The sequence below is a fragment of the Myotis yumanensis genome, unplaced genomic scaffold (genome assembly GCF_028538775.1).
Source record: "Myotis yumanensis isolate MYYU_CA2020_CCGP unplaced genomic scaffold, mMyoYum1.0.hap1 SCAF_11, whole genome shotgun sequence".
In the NCBI taxonomy this organism is placed as follows: domain Eukaryota; kingdom Metazoa; phylum Chordata; class Mammalia; order Chiroptera; family Vespertilionidae; genus Myotis; species Myotis yumanensis.
In genome coordinates, this window is record NW_027223762.1 from 36,075,800 (window position 1) to 36,103,372 (window position 27,573).

Here is a 27,573-nt window from a genome sequence, read left to right on the forward strand (position 1 = left end):
GAAAATCTCCAAATATTTAGAAATTAATCAACATTCTTCTAAATAAGAAAGAAGAAATTACAAAGTGAATTAGAAAATATTTTAAAATGAATAAAATTTTAAAATAACATCAACATTTGTAAGGTATGGCTATAGCAGTATTTAAGAGGATAATTTCTAGCTAACTTTTTCTTGATTTTTTAAATTTTGTTTTCTTTATTGATTAAGGTATTACATATGTGTCCTTATCCCCCCCCCCCCCCATTGACCCCTACCACCCCCCACTCATGTCCTCACCCCCCTGGTGTCTATGTCCATTGGCTAGGCTTATATGCATGCATACATGTCTTTTGTTGATCTCTCCCCCTTACCCCACCCTCCCCTATCTTCCCCCTGAGGTTCGATGGTCTGATCGATGTTTCTCTGTCTCTGGATCTGTTTTTGTTCATCAGTTTATGTTGTTCATTATATTCCACAAATGAGTGAGATCATGTGATATTTATCTTTCTCTGTCTTATTTCACTTAGCACAATGCTCTCCAGTTCCATCCATGCTGTTGCAAATGGTAAGAGTTCCTTCTTTCTTACAGAAGCATAGTATTCCATTGTGTAGATGTACCATAGTTTTTTAATCCACTCATCTGCTGATGGGCACTTAGGCTGTTTCCAAAACTTAGCTATGCTAAAATGTGCTGCTGTGAACATAGGGGTGCATATTTCCTTTCTAAATGGTGTTTATAGTTTCTTGGGATATATTCCTAGAAGAGGAATCACTGGGTCAAATGGGAGTTCCATTTTTAGTTTTGTTTTTTAAAAAAATATATTTTATTGATTTTTTACAGAGAGGAAGGGAGAGGGATAGAGAGCTAGAAACATCGATGAGAGAGAAACATCGACCAGCTGCCTCCTGCACACTCCCCACTGGGGATGTGTCCGCAACCAAGGTACATGCCCTTGACCAGAATCGAACTTGGGACCTTTCAATCCGCAGGCCGACGCTCTATCCACTGAGCCAAACCAGTTAGGGCCCATTTTTAGTTTTCTGAGGAAACTCCATACTGTCTTCCATAGTGGCTGCACCAGTCTGCATTCCCACCAGCAGTGCAAGAGGGTTCCTTTTTCTCCGCATCCTCGTCAGCACTTGTCGTTTGTTGATTTGTTGATGATAGCCATTCTGACAGGTGTGAGATGATACCGCATTGTCATTTTAATTTGCATTTCTCAGATGATTAGTGACTTTGAGCATGTTTTCATATGTCTCTTGGCCTTCCTTATGTTCTCTTTCGAAAAGTATCTATTTAGTTCTGTTGCCCATTTTTTGATTGGATTGTTTATCTTCCCGTTGTTAAGTTGTTTGAGTGCCCTGTAAATGTTGGAGCTTAAACCCTTATCAGTGATAACATTGGCAAATATGTTTTCCCATGCAGTGGGCTTTCTTGTTGTTTTGTTTGATGGTCTCTTTTGCTGTGCAGAAGCTTTTTATTTTGATGTAGTCCCATTTGTTTATTTTCTCTTTAGTTTCCATTGCCCTAGGAGCTGTATCAGTGAAGATATTGCTTTGGCATATGTCTGAGATTTTGCTGCCTGTGGATTCCTCTAATATATTTATGGTTTCCCGTGTTGCATTTAAGTCCTTTATCCATTTTGAGTTTATTTTTGTGAATGGTATAAGTTGGTGGTATAGTTTCATTTTTTTTGCATGTATCTGTCCAATTTTCCCAACACCATTTATTGAAGAGACTGTCTTGACTCCATTGTATGTTCTTGCCTCCTCTGTCAAATACTAATTGAGCATAGTGGTTTGGATCGATTTCTGGGTTCTCTATTCTATTCCATTGGTCTATATGTCTGTTCTTGTGCCAGTACCAGGCAGTTTTGAGAACAGTGGCTTTGTAATACAGCTTGATATCTGGTATTGAGACCCCACCTACTTTGTTCTTCTTTCTCAGGATTGCTGCAGCTATTCGGGGTCATTTTTTATTCCAGACGAATTTTTAGAGAGTTCTAGGTCTGTGAAATATGCCATTGGTATTTTAATAGGGATTGCATTGAATCTATAGATTGCTTTGGGTAGTAACAACAGACCACACAGAAATACAAAAGATTGTTAAAAATTACTATGAACAACTCTATTTCAACAAACTAGACAACATAGAGGAAATAGACATATTCCTAGAAAAATACAACCTTCCAAAACTCAATCAAGAAGAATCTAAAAATCTCAATAGGCCTATAACTATGTAGGGAATTGAAGCAGTCATCAAAAAGCTTCCAGTAAACAAAAACCCAGGGCCAGACGGCTTCACAGGGGAGTTTTACCAAACATTCAAAGAAGAACTAAAACCTATCCTCCTCAGACTATTCCAAAAAATTCAAGAGGAAGGAACACTTCCAAGCTCATTTTATGAAGCCAGCATTACCTTAATACCAAAACCAGATAAAGACAACACAATGAAAGAGAATTACAGACCAATATCCCTCATGAACACACATGCCAAAATCCTCAAGAAAATTCTAGCAAATCAGATCCAGGATTACATGAGAAAGATCATACACCATGACCAAGTAGGATTTATCCCAGGATGCAAGGATGGTACAATATCTGCAAATCAGTAAATGTGATATATCATATAAACAAATTGAGAGATAAAAATCACATAGTCATATCAATTGATGCAGAAAAAGCATTTGACAAAATCCAACACCCTTTCTTGATAAAAACCCTCAGCAAAGTGGGAATAGAGGGATCATACCTCTACAAAATAAAAGCCTTTTATGACAAACCTACAGCCAACATCACACTCAATGGGCAAAAACTAAAACCATTTCCCCTAAGAACAGGAACAAGACAGGGATGCCCACTTTTACCACTCCTGTTCGACATAGTACTGGAAGTGCTAGCCATAGCAATTAGACAAGAAGAAGAAATAAAAGGTATCCAAATTGGAAAGGAAGACGTAAAACTGTCATTATTCACAGATGACATGATACTGTACATAGAAAACCCTAAAGATTCCATCAAAAATTATTAGACTTAATAAATGAATTTGGCAATGTAGCAGGATACAAAATTAACACCAAGAAATCTGTGGCATTTTTATACACCAATAGTGAACTTACAGAAAGAGAGATTAAAAAACAATCCCATTTACCTTCACACCAAAAAAATTAAGATACCTAGGAATAAACTTAACTAAGTATATAAAAGACTTAGGTAGAAAACTAAACTAAGTAGTTTTCTGAGTACTAAAGGACACTGAAAAAAGAGATAGAGGAAGACATAAACAGATGGAAGAACATACTGTGTTCATGGATTTGTAGAATCAACATCTAGCTAACTTTTTTTAATTAGAAAAGAAGAAAGGTCTAAATTCAATAATTCAAGCTTCCATGTTAAGAGCCCAGGAAATGAGGAATACATTGTAGCAGAAAGAAATAATAAAAATAAGAAAGAAAAAATAAACACTAAAGAAAAATCAATGAACTAAAAAACTGGTTCTTTGAACCACTGGAAGGTGCCACAGATTTTCTAGTCGAGCTAGGAATAACTTCTACAAAATAGCCTGGCTAGACTGGACAGAAGAACTGCACTCAGTTGGCTGTTTTCTTTTTTAATATAAAAATTTACCTTATAGCCATGAGTAGACTGAGAAGCTAAACTGAATAAGCAATCAAAATTTGACTTAAGGAAATGAGATTTTAGCAGTATTTTTCAGTTTTGAAGTCTAAAACCATCCCAAGGTATAGGAGCCACAGTCTCAACTGAAAATGAACTTTTGTAGGAACTGTTAATTGCCATTTGTACCTACTACTGTGTGTATCTGTACATGTACATGCATGTACATATATACATACATACTATATGCATATGCAATACAGCCTGTCTCTATGTGACACAGGCTGCATATTGGGGCTGGTAAGCTGGGGAGGAATAGTGTGGATAGTTAATGACTGCTTGTTTTTAATTAACGAACACTTAGCCTTTCTATGTGCATAATGGCACAAGAGCTGGATACGCAGGTGTTTGACAAAAACTGAGATGCTTGCTATTCAGTTGCAGACTGGGGCACCAGCCCAGCATTTGGCATTAAGACTGTCAAGGCTGGCTAGGTTTGAATCCTCTCTCTCTTTCCTTCAACCAATGGGGATTTAGCAAAAACTTTCAAAGTTTTGGTTTGGGAGTTTATATAGGTTTTTCTTTGGATGTATAAATAGTTGATTGATAAATATGGTCAGATTTTTCCTCACTGGCTGTTCCTAAATTCTTAGGATACATTCTGGTAAATTATACTTTGTGAATTAATTGTCCTATGTGTAATTGTATTTTTTTAAATATATTTTTACAGAGAGGAGAGAGAGGGTTAGAGAGTTAGAAACATCAATGAGAGAGAAACATTGATCAGCTGCCTCCTGCACACCTCCTACTGGGGATGTGCCTGCAACCAAGGTACATGCCCTTGACTGGAATCGAACCTGGGACCTTTCAGTCTTCAGGCCAGTGCTCTATCCACTGAGCCAAACCAGTTAGGGCCATATGTGTAATTGTTGCACTTTGGATGTACCTAATTTGGTTATTTTTAAAAAATATTTCCACTTAGGGTATCTGTTTGCAGGTTAGAAAATGAGAAAATGTAATTGTGTGATGATATGAAATGAAAAAAAAAAAAAATCAAAGCTGGTTCTTTGAAACCATAAGTAAAATTGACCAAATTGAGAAAAAAGAGAGAGAAGACATAACCTACCAATATTGACAACAATCACTACAGAACTACAAACATTAAAAATAAGTGAATAATCTAACTTTATGCAAATAAATATAACTTAAAGAAATGGGTTCCTTGAAAGACCTAAACTATCAAAGCTCATTCAAGAATCACATGATAAAAAAAAGAATCACATGAATGACCCTTTATTATCTGAATTTGAATCCATAGTTTAAAAACCTTTATATACACATGTTGTGTGTGTGTGCGCATGCGCACACACACACACACACACACACACACCCTGCATGTCCAGATGCCTTCACTGGGGAGTTCTCCAAACATTTAAAGAAGAAACAATATCAACTCTACACAACTCAAAATATAAGAGGAGGAACACTTCCCAACTAATTTCATGATGTTAGCATTACACTGACACTAAAAATGACAAAGACATTACAGGAAAAGGAAAAGTACAAACCAGTATCTCCCATAAATAGATTCCAAAATGCTTAACAAAATATTAGCAAATCTACAATACATTAAAAAGAGAATCATCATAAACAAGAGAGCTTTATCCCACAAACACAAGGTCACCAAAACTTCTGAAAACTAATCAATATAATTCACCACATGACCAAACAAAACATACAATCATTTCAATAGATGCAGAAAAAGCACTTGAAAAAATTCAGCATCCACTCAAGATAATACATCTCAGGAGACAAGTAGTGGAAGGGGACTTCTTTAACCTAATGACTTCATAGTTATAGTGAAAGATTAAATGCTTTCCAACAGAGATTGGAAACAAAGTAAGGATGTCTTCTCTTGCCATTTCTATTTAATATTACAGTGGAGGTCCTAGCTAGTATAGTAAGGCATACAGGTTGGATAAGAAGTTGTAAAACTGTTTTCAATTGCAGCTATCATAGTCATTTAGGTAAAAAATCCTAAGGAATCAACAAAAAAATCATGACTAGGAAATGAATTAACAGGATTGTAGGATATATGGTCATATTTTAAGTTTTATTTCTATGTAATACCAGGAAACAATTAAAAATACTATTTATAATAGCATCCAAAAACATGAACAAAATATGTACAAGGTCTTTACACTTAAAATTATAGAACACTGCTGAGAGAAATTAAAGACCTGAATAAATGGAGAGAGATACTGTGTTTTCAGGATCAATATTGTTAAATTGTTCTTCTACCCCAATTTGATCTATAGATTGAACATAACCTCAATCAAAATCTATGAGGTCTTTCTGCAGAAAATGACAAGTCAGTTTTAAAATTTGTATAGAAACCCAAAGATCTAGAGTTGCCAAAATAATTTTGAAAAAGAAGAACAAAATTGGCCCTAGCCGGTTTGGCTCAGTGGATAGAGCATCAGCCTGCAGAATGAAGGGTCCCAGTTTCGATTCCAGACAAGGGCATATGCCCAGGTTGTGGGCTCAATCCCCAGTAGGGGGTGTGCAGGAGGCAGCCAATCAATGATTCTCTCTCATCACTGATGTTTCGATCTCTCTCACCCTCTCCCTTCCTCTCTGAAATCAATAAAAATATATTTTAAAAAACAAAAACAAAATTGGAGGACTAACAGAACCTGATTTCAAGACACTATAAAACCACAGTAATTAAGACAGTGTGATACTTAGTTACATATAGACATATAGATCAGTAGAAAAGAGTTTATTCATACACACACACACACACACACACGGTCAAGGTAACTCAATGAAGAAAGGCGAATCTTTCCAACAATAGGTACTGTAACAAGTGAATATGAATATTAGAAAAATAATTTCAACCCATACCTGACACCATATGCAGAAAATTTACTTGAAATAGACCATAAACCTAACTGTAAGAACTAAAACCATAAAACTTCTAGAATCTAGAAGAAAATAGGGTTAGACAAAGATTCCTTAGATGGGACGTAAGAAACACAAGCCATAAAACATAGAAATTTAAGAACTGGATTTCATTTCATGTAAAAACTTCTGTTACCTGAAACATGCAGTTAAGAAAATGAAAAATAAACGACACTGGAAGAAAATATTCACAATACTAAGACTTGTAAGATATATAAAAAGTCTTGTAATTCAGTAATAAATAATCCAATAAAATTTGGGCAGAAGATTTGAAGATAGATGAGAAGATATATAGAAAATAAGCACACAAAAAGATGCTCAACCCCAATACTTCATCAGGGAAATACAAACTGACATCACTACACATCCACTAGAATGGCTAAAATTAAAAAGACCATTAATGCCAAGTGTGACTGAGGAGGTGGAGCAACTGGAATTCCAAAATACAGTGGGGCCTTGACTTACGAGTGTCCTGACTAACGAGTTTTTCGAGATACGAGCCATCTCTCGGCCAATTTTTTTTTTTTTTTAAATATATTTTATTGATTTTTTTACAGAGAGGAAGGGAGAGAGATAGAGAGTTAGAAACATCGATGAGAGAGATCGATCAGCTGCCTCCTGCACATCTCCCACTGGGGATGTGCCCGCAACCCAGGTACATGCCCTTGACCGGAATCGAACCCGGGACCTTTCAGTCCGCAGGCCGACGCTCTATCCACTGAGCCAAACCGGTTTCGGCTCTCGGCCAATTTTTTGCTTTGAGTTTCGAGCTAAAATTCGGGTTACGAGCCAGCTTCAGATACCCCATCGCTAGTTGGCGCAGCGAACGTCACAGTGAACGCCACAACATCAGCCCAGCATCACGTGTCTCACTCGTTCACTTTAATGATTTGACATACGAGTAATTTGAGTTACAAGCTCCGTCACGGAACGAATTAAACTCGTAAGTCAAGGCCCCACTGTAGTTTCTTCTTAAGTTAAACATACATTTATCATATGGCCCAGCCATTCCATTCCTAGGTTTTTCTCAAGAGAAATTAAAATATATGTCCATACAAAGACTTGCACATGAAAGTACATGGCATTTTTAGCGATATTAGCTTAAATAGGAAAACAATCCAAATGTCCATCAACATGTGAAAAGCTACACAAATAGTGATTTATCTAGCAGTGGTTCTCAACCTTCCTAATGCCGCAACCCTTTAATACAGTTCCTCATGTTGTGGTGACCCCCAACCATAAAATTATTTATGTTGCTACTTCATAACTGTAATTTTGCTACTGTTATGAATCGTAATGTAACTATCTGATATGCTATTAAAAATGGAACTCCCATTTGACCCAGTGATCCCACTTCTAGGAATATATCCCAAGAAACCAGAAACACCAATCAGAAAGGATATATGCATCCCTATGTTCATAGCAGCACAATTTACCATAGCTAAGATTTGGAAACAGCCTAAGTGCCCATCAACAGATGAATGGATTAGAAAACTGTGGTACATCTACACAGTGGAATACTATGCTGCTGTAAAAAAGAAGGAATTCTTACCATTTGCAACAGCATGGATGGAACTGGAGAGCATTATGCTAAGTGAAATAAGCCAGTCAATGAAAGAAAAATACCACATGATCTCACTCATTTATGGATAATAAAAACCATTATAAACGGATGAACAAAAATACAGAGGCAGAGCAGCATCGAACAGACTGTCAAACTACAGCAGGAAGGCCAGGGAGGGTTTGGGGAGGGGGGTGTGGTAAGAGACCAACCAAAGGACTTGTATGCATGCATATAAGCATAACCAATGGACACAAGACACTGTAGGGGAGGCCGGGGGAAGGTCAAGGGGGAAAATAAAAAGGAGACATATGTACTACTCTTTGTAATATTTTAAGCAATAAAGCAAAATATTTTTTAAAAAATGTGATATACTATATGTGTTTTCCAATGGTCGTGACCCACAGGTTGAGAACTGCTGATTAATGGAATACTACTCAGTAAAGGGAAATTTACAGATACATACACCAAATTGAAGATTTCGACAGATTAGAGAAGTTCTAAAAGTCATACTATTTGTTTTTGAAAGTGACAGCCACACACACATGCACAAACACATACACATATTGCCTGTGATTTTCAGTCCTACAAGAGGGAAGAAGTTAGCATCACTTGAACAATGAACTTTTCCCAACTTTGTAGGTTCCATGAGAGCATTGTGGGGGCATTCCAGGTAGATGGAATACTATCAACACCACTGTGGGAAGGAGGCAGTGCGAGAGCACATGCTGTGATTGGGAAGCTACACCAGTGCAGCTCAGCTGGAGAGATGAAGCCTGAGAGGCTCACAAGGGCTTATCAGACACTGAAGGACATGAGGCTGGAGACTCCTTGACCCAAATCTACACTGTTAGATTAATTTGGGGTGAGGGGGATGGGAAGATTGGTAGGCAGAAAATTATAGACAGTTGGCTGCTGCTTGATCATGGGAAAACAGGAAACAACTAGATTAAGGTAATGACAGCCAGGCTGAATAGATTGAGATGTCTTTGACAGCATTTAGAAGGCAGAGTTGATGACATCTGGTCACTAATTTGATATGCTATTAAGGGTGAGAGGATTCCAGAATGACTTCTGACTTGAGACTCTATCTGAATAATTGTACCATCCACCAACATGGAGAATACAGGAGAAGTAAGTTTGGGGAGAAAGATGATGACTTTGTATCTGTACACAATGAGTCTGGAGCACTTGTGTGCATTCAAGGGGAGGTATCCATAAAGACAGGTGAATATGTGAATGTGGAGTCAGATGTGGTCTGGGCTGAACTCAGAGATGGATATTAAAAATAAACTCTTAATCTGTATAAAATGGGAGGAGAGCGAAAAAATGGAACCTTAGAGAGCCTCAACATTTCATAAGTAAATGAAGGCCATAAAAAATGATGAAAAATTGCCTCTGGGATCATAGAAGGCAAGTGTGATAAGAGTTTAATGACGGTGGAAGTAGTCATCAACCATCAAATGCTGAGAAATCATCAAGTAAATAAAATAAATATATGTATCAATGAGGAAGTCACTGGTGACCTTTTCAAGCACAGTTCTAGGAGAATATGAAGGACAGAGCCAGAATTTGGTGCTGTGAATAGTGAATAGGAAGTGAAAAAGCAGAGAAAGTCAGTGTTCACTAATATTTCAATGAGTTGACAATGAGAGGAAGGTGAACATTTATTTAACAGAGGAGAAACAATTTTAAGAAAGCGATGTGTTTGTTTCATGGTATGATTTGGCCTGTATCAGCTGATGTAGCCAGATTTGTGGGGACCTGGGGAGGGTCACAAAGTATAGATGTCAAAGGGAAAGTTGTGGGATCCAGAGTGGAAGTAGTGGTGGAACTAGTCTAGGAGAGGAAGGACTCCTGTTTCATTGAATTGAGAAGGTAAGATTTATGTAAATGTACATAAGTGATTGGTTAGTTGGGTGGATAGGTGGCGAGGAGCAGATAAGCTTGATGAAGAGCCAATTAAAATGTGAAATTCTCTGAGTTTAAAGAGAGCAGTGAAGGTTGGAAAAGACACTGATAAGAATGGAAAAGCTTTAAGATCTCTCAGTAGTATAATTAGGGACCCCTTTAAAAAAAATTAATCCTAGTCTATATATGTGGAAATACGGGATAGTGACTGACTGTCAGGTAAAGAAATTCTAATTATATATTGCCTTGTATAAAATAGTACACTTCTTGGCTTCTCTGTGGAAAATGACTCTTCTAGCTCCCTCTTGAAAAAGACATGTTCTTTGAATTCTTCTAATAACAGTCATGATGGCCTTTACTAGTAAATCCCCAATGATCTGATTGATGATTATAAGGATTTAGAATGGAAATGTTGGCCTTGAAACAGTTTTCCTTCAACACTAACTTACCTATTCTAAGTGTCAAACTCCAAGTCTTAGGATGCTGGCACCAGGCAGGGCCACGTTTACAAGTGACAGCATTCTATTTTAAACTATGATCTCTCTCAGCTTCTTAAATTGTAAGCTACACCTTTCATGTCAAATTTTCCAAAGGCTTGCATAACAAGCACATGAAAAAAACTCATAAATGCTCCCCAGTAGGGAAACTGCACATGTAAATACCTGTTTATATATGCAGTAACTTGAATTATACATGAAAATTCCACATGGATGCCCAGAATCAGCACTGTGTTAATTCAAGAAGTATATTAAAATTTTTGGATGTATTTAGTAGCAGAGCCTAAGAAAAATCTGTCATTTAAACAGAGTTTTCTTTTAAAAAATCTGCTAGTTGGAATCTACTGTTTCAAGGAATCTACTCTTCCTAGGGAAAAAAGTAATCTGTAATAAAACATTAATCTTATAACACATTTTTTAAATCCTGGGAAGCTCCATATTAGATCCTTTAAAGACTGTAAATTTTCCCCATTCTATAAAATGTAACAGTCATATTGAAAATAAAATATAAATGATAAATGTCAGTTGCAGAAGTTATCACCTTTTCATTCGAATGCTTGACTTCTATTGGATAACTCTCTTCCAAGAGACCTTCTTGGGAAAAAGAGGTGACAGCCAACTCATTGCCTAATTGATTTAGGAACAGTGCCCAGGGAGACAGTCCAATTAAGTTTACAAGCTGGCAATTAGCAGGGAGCCCTCTAAATCCCTACACTGAGAGCCTGTTTACTTTAGTAAGAAGGCAAATGTGCTAGAGATAGGAAGAGAAAGCTGTGCTTTTTGCAAAGCTGTTGTTAGTAGGCCCACAAGGGAGGGCTGAAGAAGAGCTAGGTATATGTGGGCAGACAGCCTTCTGTTTGACAGGTAACTGGGTAATTTATAGTGTGTGTGTGTGTGTGTGTGTGTGTGTGTTTTAACAGACATGCAAAACATCTAACATCTACTTTAATGAGTGTTGTATATGGAGACATACAACTGTTAAAAATGCAGTGGGGCAAAGTCGAACTGGATTATCTCATAATAAGTGAAATTCCAAACATTTTTTCTTGGACAGTATTAACATTATGAATAGATCCAGTTGCATTTTTATTATGTGAGAGAAGAAAAACATAGCCCTCACATTATATCCATATCTTTCAGGTTAATCAAGTCATTTTCACTAGACTTATTTCATGTGTTCAACTTCAGAGGCAAATAGATCCATACAAAAACAAAGTAAACTGAGAGCTACTTAAGAAACATTATTATGATGTCTTTAAAAACTTAGTTTTATACCACAGAGCCAAATCCTGTCAGTAAATGTATTTACTTTTTTAAGTTTTCAAGTAGCAATAATGTGCATTAATTAAAGTCTATTTTTTCAAACCTAAGCAAAGGTCTTTTAAGAATTTTAAATTATACAAAACTACCTAAAGAATATCAGATATTCCAGGAGAGAGCTAGAAATGGAAAACCACAAAAGGCAAATATATAGCAACTAGAGGCCCGGTGCACAACATTCGTGCACTGTGGGGACGAGAGGGGGGGGCCCTTCAGCCCAGTCTGCGCCCTTTTGCAGTCAGGGAGCCCTGGGGGGATGGATGTCCCACTGACATCCTTAGCGCTGCCACAGAGCGGCAGCTGTGCTCACCAGCCGTCAGCCCGGCTTCTGGCTGAGCAGCGCTCCCCCTGTGAGAGCGCACTGACCACGAGGGGGCAGCTCCTGCATTGAGCATCTGTCCCCTGGTGGTCAGTGCATGTCATAGCGACGGGTCATTCCACCATTCAGTCGGTTTGCATATTACCCTTTTATTATATAGGAGGATAATAAAATTTTGTTTTAACGTTTCCTGATTGAAATGGACTGTATGAATACAGAAATTTCATAATATTGATAAAATCCTTTTGAATTTTTTAGCTAAAAGGGTAACAAAAAAGTTACGCAAATATCTTTACCAAAAGCTAGTTAAACATTTGCTTTCCTTTTTTTCAAAACACTTATTTTACACAATTCCAATCTGGTAAGCAATGGATACCTATAACCTAAAATGATTTTTAAAAATAAAGTATTACAGTCCTACAAAGAATTTTTTAATGGACATATTAAGTGCTTTTAAAATATTCGCTGGGTAGCTCAGTTAGAACATTGTCGTGATACACCAAGGTTGCAGGTTCAGTCCCAGGTCAGGGCACATATAAGAAACAATCAATGAATGCATCAATAAGTGGAACCCCAAATCGATGTCAATGTCTCTCTCTCTTCTTCTCCAAAATCAATCAATAAAAATTTTAAAATGCTAAACAAAATAATCACATACCTATTTCTTAAAGATTTTTTTGGTAGACAGTTTATTTTGGAAAGTGTCAAATGTGAAATTTCAGGCTTTTTATTCATCACACTGAATACTTGGTGTAATTTCCAAATTCTTCAATATCATTATCTAATGATATTAAAGAATGTTTCCTGACATTTAGAAACTCATCCACAAAGCGTTAAGGAAACTCTATGAAATGTATGAAAGGCAAGCATATTTATGGGATGACAAGTAGAAAATACATTCCAAGAATAGTTTTGTTGTCTTAATTATAATCTCACCATCATAAACACTTTAATTTACTTACCAACTTCCTTTACTTACCAAGTTTAAACAAAAGAACACCCAAAGGGCCTCTGTTGAACCTGAGGAAGAGGAGATCACAGATGTCCCCACTTTCGGGCTTCTGAGAAGCAGCCTGTGGAGATACCCACTGCATTTCAACAAGACTGCTGGGAACATTGAAAAATGTATTGAACTGCAGAGTCTCCCTGGGTGAGCGGTCTTCAGCCAAGAGCTGGATGTTAATAGGGGAGAGAGCCATATCAAAAATTTGCAGCTCTCCTTGGATGCTGCCAACTAGCAGAATGGTGCCACTTGGGTGGCAGCTTATTAATGAAGGCAAAAGTTCAGCCTGGGCTAAGAGAGTCACTCTACGGTGAGTTTCATAAAGAATTACGGAGGAATCTTCACAGCCCAGAATCAGTTTGTCTTCGGTAACATTCCTGCAGCAGCTAATGGCCTTGGATCTTAGTGGTATTCTGGTGACCGACACACACTGGATTTTGTTCCGAACACACTCATAGATGCAGCTGTCAGCCATGGGCTCTTTGTCTGCACTGATGGAGCGCTCCACTGTCAACACCTGGTAAGTCTGTTTGGTTCTAAAACGAACATCCAGTGGATCCCATTCCGTGCGGACAGAACTCAGAATCTGTAAGAGATGTATCAAGTATGTTCACACAGAACTTGGGTTTTCTTCAGCTACCACACATAGGCCTTATATTAATCTAGCACCCTACTGAAGATCATCAATTATCACCTTAAACATTAGAAATATATAAGTATGTGTAATCACATAGAACACATATGTAAACATATATATGGCACATACAGAGCACAGCTGCAGAAATTAAACTGTAAGATTTAACTTGACCATGTTGTTTTAGAAAATCTAATTAACTAAAAGACAAATATGTCCCACAGTATAGAAAAACAAGGAAGGTGGGCTTTTAGTAAAATAATACAGTTAGCAGAATATCTAAAACCACTAAAAGTTTGATTTTGGGGTGTTTTGTTTTTAGTTTCATTTTTTCTCCTTTTCTTTAATCTTCTATTTTTATTGTTGACACTACAACTTGAAAGAATTAAGTGCATCTCTTTCCCACCCACTATCCTTCCCAATTCTGAAATTACTGGTAAATTATTTACTATAAATATATTTCTAACTAGTAGTACAGAGTAGGCAAAGGGAAAAAAACTTTAGAACCCTATTAAGAGTCTTGTAGAAATAGTTTACTATCAGAAAAGATACGAATGGTTAAGTAGACAAATGACCAACAGGAAAAATAATAATGTAATGTATTAGTTTTAAAATAAAAAAAAATTAAGACCTAGCAAGTAATATGAATTGTCAATACTTGTTAAGTAAAATTTTAAAAGCATCTTTGGTATGGAACAGAAAGGCTACAAGAAATACCTAGGCAGAGGAATAAAAGCAAAAAACAACAGGCCATTCAGTTTATTCATATGAAAATGTGGGAGAACAAGAACCTGAAGAGTAGCATTAAAGTGGGTTTAAATATATACTAAGACTATCAAAATCTTCAAAATCAGCCGAACCGGTTTGGCTCAGTGGATAGAGCGTCGGCCTGCGGACTCAAGGGTCCCGGGTTCGATTCCGGTCAAGGGCATGTACCCTGGTTGCGGGCACATCCCCAGTGGGAGGCGTGCAGGAGGCAGCTGATCGATGTTTCTCTCTCATCGATGTTTCTAACTCTCTGTCCCTCTCCCTTCTTCTCTGTAAAAAAATCAATAAAATATATTTAAAAAAAAAATCTTCAAAATCAGATGCAGAACTATTAGAAAAGCACACCTGTACACATAATAACATTTCATAAAACTATAAACACATACCCATGCACATACACACACACATACACAAAAGTGCATGTAAAATCTGGTGAAATCCCACTAAGACCTGTATCTGAGTTAACAGTATTGTACCAAGGTCATTTTCCTGGACTTGACAGTGTACTGTGGTAATGTATATAGTATTTACCCCAATACTATCATTGGGGGGAAAGTATAAGAAGGGAATTTGCTTTTAGCAATTTAAGCAATTATTTTAGCCATTTCTCGAGAATAATGATTTCAAAATAAAAAGGTTTCTTGGTTTGTCTGTTGTTTTTTTAATATATTTTATTGATTTTTTTACAGAGAGGAAGAGAGAGGGATAGAGAGTTAGAAACATCGATCAGCTGTCTCCTGCACACCCCCTACTAAGGATGTGCCCACAACCAAGGAAATGCCCTTAACCGGAATCGAACCTGGGACCCATCAGTCCACAGGCCCACGCTCATCCACTGAGCAAAACCGGTTAGGGCTGGTTTGTCTGTTTCAAAGTGTATACATAGTGCTGGCTTTTGGAAGCAAAGGTGGCGGGGGGGGGGGGGGGGGGGGGGCGGGGAGTTGATGTTAATTTTCTTTTAAAAAAAATTTTTTGTTATTGATTTCAGAGAGGAAGGGAGAGGGAGAGGTAGATAGAAAAACCAATGATGAGAGAAAACCATCAATTGGTTGCCTCCTGCACGGCACCTACTGGGGGTTGAGCCTGCAACCCAGGCATGTGCCCTGACCAGGAATGAAAGGCGTCCTTCTGGTTCTTAAGTCGATGCTCAACCACTGACCCACACTGTCCGGGCTTTCTTTTCCTCCCTCCCACCCTTCCTTCCTTTCTTCCTCCTTCTCTCCCTCTCTTTTCTTTTTTTTCCTTTCCCCTTCTCCCCCTTCTCTCCCCTCCCCTCCCTTTTCTTTCTTTCTTTCTATCATGTGAATTTTTCCTTTAAAAATCCACCCTAAACATCATCACCAAATGAATCTTCCTAAACTAAATGTTTTTTTTTTTGCTCTTACTCCCCCATTCGAACTTTGCCTTGGCTACCCACCCACTAAAGGAATTAAAATTTTATTCCTCTTCCTAGAATGCAAAAGCCTGTAGGACCTATATCTAAACTTCTTCCCTTCCTCACACTCTGTCCTTGTTGGTTTTTTGTGTTGTTTTGTGTGTGTTTTTCTAATAAATATTTGGGTGTGACATATGTGTCAGGCACTGGTCCTGGGGATGCAGCAGTAAGTCCTCACCTCCGAGAATATACACTCCAATGGCTGAAAACAGGCAACGATTCACAAGCAAATAACCATAGGATGTTAGTAAACCTATATGCCCACTTCCTAAGTACTAAGAAGAAGAGTAAAGCAAAGTAAGCAGAATGAGGAGCAGCAGGAATGGGGAGGGGAGTTTACACAGAGAAGTCAGGACGGGCCTTTCTGATAAAGGTGATCTGAAAGAAGCAAAAGGGAAGCCATGCAGCCATTTGGGAGGAGAGAGCCCTGGGCAGAAAGGAAACAAACACCTTGAGGTGGGGCTCTTGGCCTGATAAAGGAACCGCAGAAGACTGACCTGCTGGAGAAGAAGGAGCAAGGAAGAAAGTGGTGAAACTGGGGGAGGGAAACAGATGCTGTAGGAGCTTGTAGGCTGCTTTGTAGGGACTGTGGCTTTTTCTCTAAATGAGATGAGAAGTCATAAGCAGAGGAGGGGCAGGATCTGACTTGCAAATTCTAGTGTTAACTCCCACAGCTTCCCCTCCTTACTCTACTCTGAGTTCAAACTAAAACATGCCCTGCATTTTCCCAGCGCTGTAACTTGTGAAATTAATTAAACAAGGAGGCCCTAAGACTGATGTGGCTCCAATGCCATGCTGGCCTACATAATAAGCAAACCAAAATCTACGCTTGTAAATGCCTCAAAGTTAAAAACCAAACCTCGAAGGACAATCAATCAGGCTTTAGGCTATAGCCAGTCAAGTAATTTCCTTTCTTTGCTTCTCCATTATTCTCTATATAAATCTTTCCCCTGGCTCCTGTCTGTGGAGTGCTTCTAGCCACTTTGAGTCAGGCGATGTCTGGTTAGAATAGATTTTTGTTCAAATAGCTCTTAAAATTTTTACTATGCTTCGGTCTATCTATTAACAACTTTACTTGTGTCCTTTGCCTGAAGTTCACACTCTTCACCCAGTGCCTCAGTTTTTCCTTCCAAGTACACTCACCCTTTTAGAACAAAAACCAGAGGCTATCCCATTTCTGGATTCCTTCCAACTAGGTGGCATCCTTCCTTCCTTGGATCTCACCTCCATACTCCCTTCCCCACTCCAGCTTGGCCAATGACTCTCTGGTGACATTCGGCTTTTAATTTACTTCTAATGTTTGGTCATATGTCCTCATTTTCACCGTAAGCTTACATTTATTTTACACTTTTTTGTGTGTCCGTGTAGCGGCTAGCCCAAAGCCATGCTGGTAGTAGGTGTATAATAAACTTTTTAAAACTATGAATTTAAAAAAAGGGAAACTATAATGCTGGTTAAAATATACTTCCAGAGGCTTAAAGTTTTGTAAAGGAAGCCTCAGGGCAGAAAACTGAGAAGCCAGGTGACTTTGAGTATGGTCAGTATGTATACAGACAGACTAAGAGGAGGAGCCCAGCTAGATGGCAGTCTTGGAGATACCATTATAATTAACCTAGTTATTAATAACAAGAAAGGAACAAAGGGAAGGCCAAAAATTATAGGCATGTCATTTAGGCAGTTTTACCCGAAGCTAAGGTTTATATTCCCCAGGGAACCAGCGGTCTATTCCCCAAAAATTTGGGGATGGGGGGCCTGGCCGGTTGGAGAATAGTTACATGCCCAGTAAAGTTGGGGTGATGTTGGGAAGGTACTTGCTTGTCAGTCACACCTGGGAACAGATCATTGGCCTGAATGGGCATGGCCACTGCAAAGGAGAGCAATTTGGGAGATTTAATCTCCTGAACAAAGGAACTCGTACTCTTGGTTTCTTTTGGTTCCTCTTATGCTTTTAGGACTCTTATTGCTCGGGGTGCCCACAGCAAAGTGGACCCCCACATACGATGGACTAATGGACTGCAACTAGCCTGATGCTGAACTACCAGGCTGCAACATGGAACGGAAACTCTGGACTCTGACATTGCTTCTAGCTTTACTGAAACCCCAGCTACACTTGTTCTATGACTGGAATGGGACTTGGGAAACCCAGGGTTGTAATTCCATGCAAATAAAAGTCACTCATCCTCCCATGAGAGTCTCAGAAGGTTATTTTTCTCAAGATAGCGTAAGGACCCCACCTCCAGCACCCAGTGATGAAGAGGACACCCCAATTTCTCTGGTAACATTGGCACAGAACAATTTAGGCTCAAGGTCCATGGGGAAGGACCCAGGTTTGCTCAATCCCAGATGTTTGTGAGACTCTCTCCACTAGGCTCTGTAATGTTACCAAAAGAAATACATTAAAGGGGGAATGTAATATTGTGATGTATAAGAAATACATATGTATTTATTTGGTCATTCAGATGACCAAAATATATTTCTCATATATCTTCAACCTTTGTCCACAGTTCTTGACTCACAACTCTCAAAACCCTGGGATTTTCCTGTGTTGAGAGTGATAAAGATGTATTTTATTATGTTAACTTTTAGAAAGCATCTAAGGATGGGGCTGGATGCAATGGAGACAACCTTGTGATTAGAGGGTTGGAACTTTAAGTCCTATGCCCTGGTATCCAAGGAGGGAGAGGAACTGGAGAGTGGACCAGTAGCCAATCAATCATGCCTATGTAATGAAGCCTCCATAAAAATCCAAAAGGACCTGTAGAGGACATGAAAGCTTCAGGCCCTTTCCCTAATCCTTGCCCTATGCATCTCTTCCATCTCACTGTTCTTGAGTTATATCTTTTTATAGTAAACTGATGATGCTCATAAGTAAAATGTTTCTCTGAGTTCTGTGAGCTGCTTTAGCAAATAATGGAATCCAAGGAGGGGGTCTTGAAAAACTCTGATTTATAACCAGTTGGTCATTAGTATAGATAACAGCTGGACTTATATAGACTGGTTTCAGCCACTATGGAAAATAGTATGGAGGTTGCTAAAAAAAATTAAAAATAGCCTCATGACCCAGTGATATATATCCAGAGAAACCCCAAATACTAATTAGAAAGAATTTATACACCCGTGTTCATTGCAGCATTATTTTCAATAGCACAGATATGGAAGCAACTCAAATTCTCATCAATAGACAAGTGGATAAAAAAAGCTGTGAGATATATTATATATATGGAGTATTACTCGGCCATAAAAAAGAAAAAATCTTAACATCTGTGACAGCATGGATGGACCTAGAGGATATTATGTTAAGTGAAATAAGTCAGTCATAGAAAGACAAATACCTTATGATTTCACTTAAATGTGAAATCTAAGAGCAAAATAAGTGAACAAACAAAATAGCAACAGACTCAGAGATACAAAGAACAGACTGATGGCTGTCAAGGGGACAGGGATGGGGAGGGCTGGGTAAAAAAGGTGAAGGGATTAAGAAGTACAAATTGGTAGTCACAAAATACTCTTGGGGATGTACAGTACAGTATAGGGAATATATTCAATAATCTAATCTAATAAAAGAGAAACATGCAAATTGACCACACCTCCACTACGCCCAAGCCACACCCACCAGCCAATCAGAGTGATTATATGCAAATTAACCCAACCAAGATGGCGGCTGGCAGCCACGGAGCTGAAGCAAGCAGGAGGCTTGGCTGCCCCGGTGATGGAAGAAGCCAAGCTTCCCGCCTGCCCTGGCCAGCTCTGAGCTCCACTCAAGGCAACAAAGTTTCAATTATAGAAGATAAATAAATCCCAGATACCTGCTTCCAGCCAGCCTCAACTGAGAGCTTGGGTGGCTGGGGGCCATGGCCAGCTTGCAAACAGCCATCACCCCCTCACCCAGGATGGCCACACCCTCATGGGGTAAGGGTCCCCGCTGGGGGCTTGGCCAGCCTGCAAACAGCCATCAGCCCCTCACCCAGGCTGGCCAGACACCCCAGCGGGGACCCCCACCCTGAAGGAGCTGTGGCCAGCCTGCAAACAGCCATCAGCCACTCATCCAGGCTGGCCAGGCACCCCAGCAGGACCCCCCACCCTGAAAGGGCTGTGGCCAGCCTGAAAACGGCCCTCAGCCCCTCACCCAGCCTGGCCAGGCACCCCAGCGGGGACCCCCACCCTGATCCAGGACACCCTTCAGGGCAAACCAGCTGGCCCCCACCCATGCACCAGGCCTCTATCCTATAATAAAAGGGTAATATGCAAATTGACCCTAACAGCAGAAAGACTGGGAATGACTGGTCACTATGACACACACTGACCACCAGGGGGCAGACACTCAATGCAGAAGCTGCCCCCTGGTGGTCAGTGCGCTCCCACAGGGGGAGCTCTGCTCAGCCACAAGCCAGGCTGATGGCTGCCAGTACAGCGGTGGTGGTGGGAGCCTCTCCCACCTCCTCAGCAGTGCTAAGGATGTCCGACTGCAGCTTAGGCCTGCTCCCTGCTGGCAAGTGGACATCCCCCGAGGGCTCCTGGGTGCCAGAGGGATGTCTGACTGCCAGCTTAGGCCCAATTTCCCGGGGAGCAGGCCTAAGCCAGCAGGTGGTCATCCCCCGAGGGGTCCCAGACTGTGAGAGAGGGCACAGGCTGGGCTGAAGGACCCCCCCCCCCCCCCCGCCGGGGTGCACAGATTTTTGTGCACTGGGCCTCTAGTATTATAATAATTATATATGGTGCCATGTGGGTACTTAAAATATTGAAGGGGCCACTTTATAAAGTCTAACCACTATGCTCTACACCTGAAACCATACAAAATAATAGTGAATATAAACTGTAATTGAAAAAGAAAATTAAAAAAAAAGAAACTAGAGCCTTTTGAAGAAATGTTTATTTTCAGGTCTGGGGCAGGAAATGTACAAGATGAGCATGGAACATTATCATACCAGATAACAGGGAAGCTATTCAAGACCACTAAAGTCATGACAAAAAGAGGAGCTATTTTGAAGAGGTTTCCACTGACCAAAGATAAAACAATCTGAGCTTCTAAAAAGATAGCAATTACAATTTATGAAAAACTACTAAGTCAACTATGTTTAAATCCATGAATTCATAATGGTATTTAAAAAGATACCTAATTGGTTCCCTTCAGGGAATGATAGGGAACCAATTCATTATCTTGAAAACTAGTAAAGAAAATAGACACTTATCCTGATTATAGGAATTCAAACAATGGGAAAACAAATAGGAGATTAGTGGAACTGTCTTTTCATAAAAGTATCACAATTAGTAACTGAAAAAAAATAATAAAATTAGGATAGCACCATTGTGCAACCCTAATGACTTGAGGGATCTAGGCATTGAGCATCCACCGATGCTAACATCACATAAAAAGAGAGAGCCTGCCATTATGTGCCTCTGATAAAAGAAAATACCATCTCATAGTATTGCCAAAACCATTAACTTGCAGAATTTTTAAGACAGAGAAAGAGCCTAGCCGGTATGGCTCAGTGGTTGAACGTCAACCCAGGACCCAAGAGATCACCAGTTTGATTCTTAGTCAGAGCACATGCCAAGGTTGCTGGCTCAATTCCTAATAGGGGGTGTGCATGAGGCAGCCCATCGATGATGTTTTTCTAGAATCAATGTTTCTATTTCTCTATTCCTCTCCCTTCCTCTCTCTCTAAAAATCAATAAAAACATTTTTTTTAAAGTAGAGCAATCACTAAAAAACACACTAAGAGAAACATGTTGAACCACACCATGAGTATGTAAGCAATAAAATCCAGAGGTAGCACACTGCAGTTTTGACAGGTAAATTTTAAGGGAATGAAAGGATTGGAGGGAGAATTTGTAGATTAAAAGAGATTTAAGAGATACATTAAAGTGACACATTTGTTTTAAGTAGATAATATTAAACTACATTTGGGGGGGGGTGCATATTTAGGTAATAAAAACTATTAGGTTTTACCAGAAAGTGATTAAAAATCATGATAGAAGTTACTTCTGGGGACTGGGAATAAGTTGAAATCACAACAGAGTATGCCATGGGATTTCTGGGTGCCTGACAAAGTTCTATTTCTTGACCTAAGTGTGGATACAGGAGTGCTTCCTTTGTATTAGTTTATTAAAATATACATTTATTTTGTGTGGTTGTCTTTATGTGTTTTATAATAAAGAAATTTTAAAAAATCATCCCTAAAATAAAAAAAATCTTTGTTATTCGGTTGAAAGCTAATGCAGTACATACATTTCTTTGGAAAAGATGCTTAAGTACTTTGGCTTTTCAGTTGGATGCATTTATAATGCTTTCTAATTGCTTCTTTTATCAAATCATACTGTATTAAAAGTCACATTTTTACTTTCCCATCAGATGTTCCTCTAAATCACTGCAAAAACAATTTTTAACTTTTATGGAGGAAAAGTTATCTTTGGAAGATTATATTTCTCTAGTCCTTAAAACAGGTTTTTAGGTTTAATAGCTCTGCTTATGTGTTTTTTATTACTTTCCAATAAACAAATTCAGGTGACCCGTTTTGAGTTATCTTGATATCTTGATACTCAGAAAGCATTATCAAACCCACACGGCTGAAAAGTTAAAATGCCTGCTCATATATAAAGGGAAGGGAAGAATAAATTATGCTGTCATCTCATTTTTAACAGTGAATATGTTAAATAGTTCTAAGGCAGTGGTCGGCAAACTCATTAGTCAACAGTGCCAAATATCAACAGTACAACCATTGAAATTTCTTTTGAGAGTCAAATTTTTTAAACTTAAACTATATAGGTAGGTACATTGTTATTAACTTAATTAGGGTACTCCTAAGACTTAGGAAGAGCCACACTCAAGGGGCCAAAGAGCCGCATGTGGCTCGCGAGCCGCAGTTTGCCGACCACGGTTCTAAGGTAATGGCAGAAACTTTCCAAAAAGAAGTATAAAGAATATGTGAAATTCAAATAAAAATACTACCATGTTACACATGATAATCCACACATACACTATTAAAAACTATTGTAAAATTAATTTACTGATAAAATTTTTCTTTTTCTGAACACTATTTATTGTATATTTTTCAAACGAAAGTTGTTTTCCTAGACTACATACATAATTCTCTGCTTTGTAGTTCTAATTAAGATATGTGTACTGTTGTTTCAAGCTCTGTAGTGTGAAATTAGACAAGCAGTTTTCTAACATCCATAAAATAAATAAAAAATGTTCCTGCTCTGACAAACAGATAATTCAGTCACAGAGAGCTTAGTTCTGTTTCCTTTGTTTTCTTTTCTTTTTTTTTTTAGCTGCTTGGTAAGCCAATTTTCTACTTAGAATCTACTGCTAAAACTCTCATTTGGTTCAGTATGTGGGCTTTATCCTTTCCATGGTCTGTTATGCAAAAAAGATGGCTTTAACTTTTTTTCTTACTGTGCTGCAAAGCAGCGGTTCTCAATTTGGATGCACATGTGAATCACCTAGGGAACCTGTAAAAGAACACTGATGCCTCCTCCCCTTTGGAGATTCTGATGTAACTGGTCTGGGTGGGCCCCTTTGTGAAAGCTCTGCAGGTGATGGTAATGTGTTGCCAAGGCAAGGAATAGCTACTGCAGGATCCTGCCAGTGCACACCCGCCCCCTCCCCACACACACACACCAAAAAAAGCAGCTAATTATCTTTTCTGATTGAACCTAGGTGGGAAATGCCTTTTTAAAAATTCTGTAGTGTAATAGATGCAAAGATTAAATTTCTTCTCTATGAGGTTATTACTTGTTTTGTTTGAATTTTAGGGCTTAAGAATATATTATACTTTATTCTAATATTAGTTCAAGAAATTTATTGGTCAATAGTGAAAAAAATTTAAAGACATACACCTGAACATTACTTTTACATGGTTGTGGTTTTAATTCATGATATGCTAAAAAAAAAAAAAAAGTGTTACAAATCATAGGTTATGTCTTTACACTCAAAAAAAAGAAACAATTATTTCCCTAAACATTTCTTCCAAAAGACATTCACCTCTTGCATACAGAAGTTCACAGGAGGTTCTGGAAAATAAATTTTTCCATTTTTTCCAGTTTTATTTTGAGAGAATGACTGAAAGGGCCAAATCCAACACAAAAGAAACTTGCCAAAAAGATGAATTACATACCTGAACATATTAGGACTGAAAAAGGAGACATTAACTATGCAATCAGTGGTGAATAATTTAAAATCATGTGCAAGTATCAGATAACATTTAGTAAAATCTATTCAAATACTTACATAAAATGGATAGGGTTTCCAGAAATACAACTTTATTAAAATCTATTCAAATACTTACAGAAAATGAGTAAGTTTCCAGAAATACAAATTATGGAAGACAACACAAGGAAACTATGGAATTCCTGAAAAACCAACAACCCTTGAAAAGTAGAACCAGTATGAAAAATCTACTTTCCTTGAAAGACACTACACCCAGGCAGCTTCATGGGTGTGTTTTACCAAACATTCAAGTATGAGAGAATGCCTCTGACTGTTTCAGAGGGAAGGAAAAAAATAATAATAAAGAAAAAAGCTGGCCAAATCACTCCATAGGGCTAATACAACCTTGATATGAAACTTAGAAATAGTAAAAGAAAGTAAAACTGTTTATCAATCTCATATTTGAGCAAATTGTGAGGCCCCTTTAATATTCCCTCCTTACTATCTCCATGGAATCAATCGTGCCCCATTGGCTGGCTGCTACTACAGCTTACACACACTCTATCCACAGCACCATACAACACTTTAGTGCATTTAAGTGTTTTCATATTTGCTTCTCAATGGTAGACACTAAGATCCTTGCAGGTAGGGATCGTTTTGCATTCCTATCTCATGGCATGAAATATAGTGCTTACTCTACAGTCACGCTCAGGAGTTTCTGAATGAGGTAGAAAGAGAAAGGGAAGGGCCTTTCAGGTAGAAACAGCAGTAATGTGTATGGGCAGGAGGGGGGAAATAATGAGGCAGTGAGTAAACCATTTGGCTAGAACACAGGTTTGTATAAGGTATAACACTGAAAAGGCAAGTCAGGACCAGTCAGGGTGGGCTTTTCAGTGCTAAGGCTAAGTTTAGTTTCAGTATCTACTGAAGGCCTCGCAGCAGTCAGTGGCTAAATCAATGAATGCTGCAGCATCCAGATGAGTACGTTTTAGAGCTGTCAGGGAACTGGAGGTGACCTATGTGGTTTAAATCCATCGCTTTAAAAATTAGAAAATGAAAAGTCAGAGAAAATAGGTGATCTACCTAAGGCCAAAGAACACTGAATTAGCTAACAGCAAGCAGAAGCTCAGAGGGACTAAACTTGATAAAGGCCACACAATTAATATACTGTCCAACCAACAAACAAATCCAAGTCTGTCCAACTCCAAAGTCCATGATCTACATGACATCAACAGATGAAGTTATTAAACCATATGTACACCCTTTTAGAATGATCCTAGTTTCATATAATCCACTCATCTTATATAATAAAAGCCTAATATGCTAAGTGTCCGGTAGGCCGGTAAACCAATCAAAGCACAATATATTAATGATATGCTAAGGCAGCTCAACCACTCGCTATGACGTGCACTGACCACCAGGGGGAAGATGCTCCGACCAGTAGGCAAGCTTGCTGCTGGGGTCTGGCCAATCGAGACTGAGCGAGACAGGCCAGACACGCCCTGGAGCCCTCCTGCGAACCCTCCCCAGCTGGGCAACCTCCTGTGTCCCTCCCTGACTCCGATCATGCACCGGTGGGGTCCCTCGGCTTGGCCTGCGCCCCCTTGGGGGATGTCGGAGACCGGTTTTGGCCCTATCCCACAGGCCAGGCTGAGGGACCCCACTGGTGCACGAATTCATGCAGTGGGCCTCTAGTTTCAAATAAAGGTAATTTGTGTAATGTATAACTAAATGCTGATTTAATTATTTTTATCTTTATTATCAAACAGAACAGTTAATAGAATTGTAATTAGCTTTATTACATTGTCATTTTAATGAAGTATTTTACTCGATTAGCATCAAAACCCAAGATCAATAAAATGGTGGCATAAACAGAAGTAAATAGTAAAGCATTTCCTTAGCCTCAAAAAATCCACACCTAAAACATTATAAATGGTGTTAGTTATTGCAACAGAATTGAAAAAGTTCCCAGAAAAAGGTTAATTATTAATTAATTAATTAATTAATCAAAAAGGGCTTTTCAGCCTTAAAAGACAGACTGAAAGTTTATAAAACCAGAAGAGGTAGGTAGTGATAGAGAAAATTTGGACTTGTTCATTACATCTCAGAATACTAATTCTGAGAAATACTTCTTAAAGCCTAGAAGGTAACAGACTTAGAGAAAATACAGAAACATACTATTTTACCCAAGCAAAAACTTTTTAATAAATGGGTGAAGCTTTTTTTTTTAAGTTATAAAAAAAGTAAAACAGAATTTCATACTCAAAGTACTGGTACAAGCTAGAAGTACCCAGAGGTTCACAATAATTAATGACAATAGAACCAATGTGAAGAATAGGGTAGGACATTGTCCTCGCCTCTTAGATGAACCCTTTGGTGATCCTATCTGAGGCAAGATGCTAGACTGAGGCCACTGCCTAGAGCCTCCTTATAAATTCTGCCCCAGCCTTGGTTTGGCACCACAGGGTTGTGCACAAAATAGGCATTTGACTGTTCATTGACTGACTGAAGATCAAAGAAGGTGACTGGTAACAGCTTTGACTGACATAAAATCATGAGCAAACAGGAATGAGAGTACTAATAAGGATAACAAGAACCATAATAGAGATCAGCGATAAACAGTTTATATGTAGGTATTGCTCTAAATGCATGTATTGACTCCTTTATCTTCCTTAACTCTATTTTTAAATTAACAAAACCACAGCATATAGACCTCAGTAACTTGCTCAAGGACAGAGAACTAGGTAGTGGCAGAGCTAGGAATTGAACCCAGAAGCCTTGCTCTAATCATTGTTCTATTCTAATCACTGTGCCAGCCCTGAAATTGTCTATGTAACTTTTAGATAGAATACTTTTAAGAATCCCATTTCATATTCCTTTTGACTATTTGGAAAAATTATAGGTTTAAAAAGCATTTGTATTTACTTCACAGGAAAAATTAATAATCTTATTTCATTTGCTCTTCAATAAAATGTATGTATTTATTTAAATTACCTCCAGTCTTCCTTGAGCATAACCCAGGAGCAGCAAATTGGCCCTGTCCTTCTCAGAAGAGATGGGGGCCCATGGCCAAGCATCATCACTGACCAGTGGCCACCAGCAAACAACTGTATCCTGGGCACTATTGATGGCTAGCCGACGCTCTGTTGTCCTGTTTACTGGGCCAGGCATGTCATAATAGGAAATCTAATGGTTTAAAAAAAAAGCATACAAGAAGCATTTTTTAATGCAAAATCCCCAAAGTATTATAAAAATTAAAGCATCTGTAAATGTAGATAAATGCAAGTAAATATGCATGTTAAACATGTGCTTAAGGAGGTGTCAGAATTTACCAAATTCTTTTGACACATTTAAAAAAGACATATGTTCAAAATTCTTTCCATTTTTAGCAGAGGAAAGAGAAAGGGAAAATGTG

The 27,573-nt window shown here is 38.6% G+C and overlaps 1 protein-coding gene across 5 annotated transcripts in view; it reads right to left on the reverse strand.

The window, feature by feature from the left end:
- Positions 1-27,573, reverse strand: part of WDPCP (WD repeat containing planar cell polarity effector) — a 236,986-nt gene that overhangs the window by 118,889 nt on the left and 90,524 nt on the right. For 4 of the 5 annotated variants that reach the window (XM_070429324.1, XM_070429323.1, XM_070429326.1 and 1 more), the window contains 2 exons: positions 27,153-27,344; positions 13,146-13,755 (listed from right to left, as the gene is read on the reverse strand). In XM_070429324.1, the coding sequence (XP_070285425.1) occupies positions 13,146-13,755; positions 27,153-27,344 (802 nt within the window). The remainder of the gene's footprint in view (positions 1-13,145; positions 13,756-27,152; positions 27,345-27,573) is intronic. The other variant, XM_070429325.1, reaches the window with a different exon arrangement.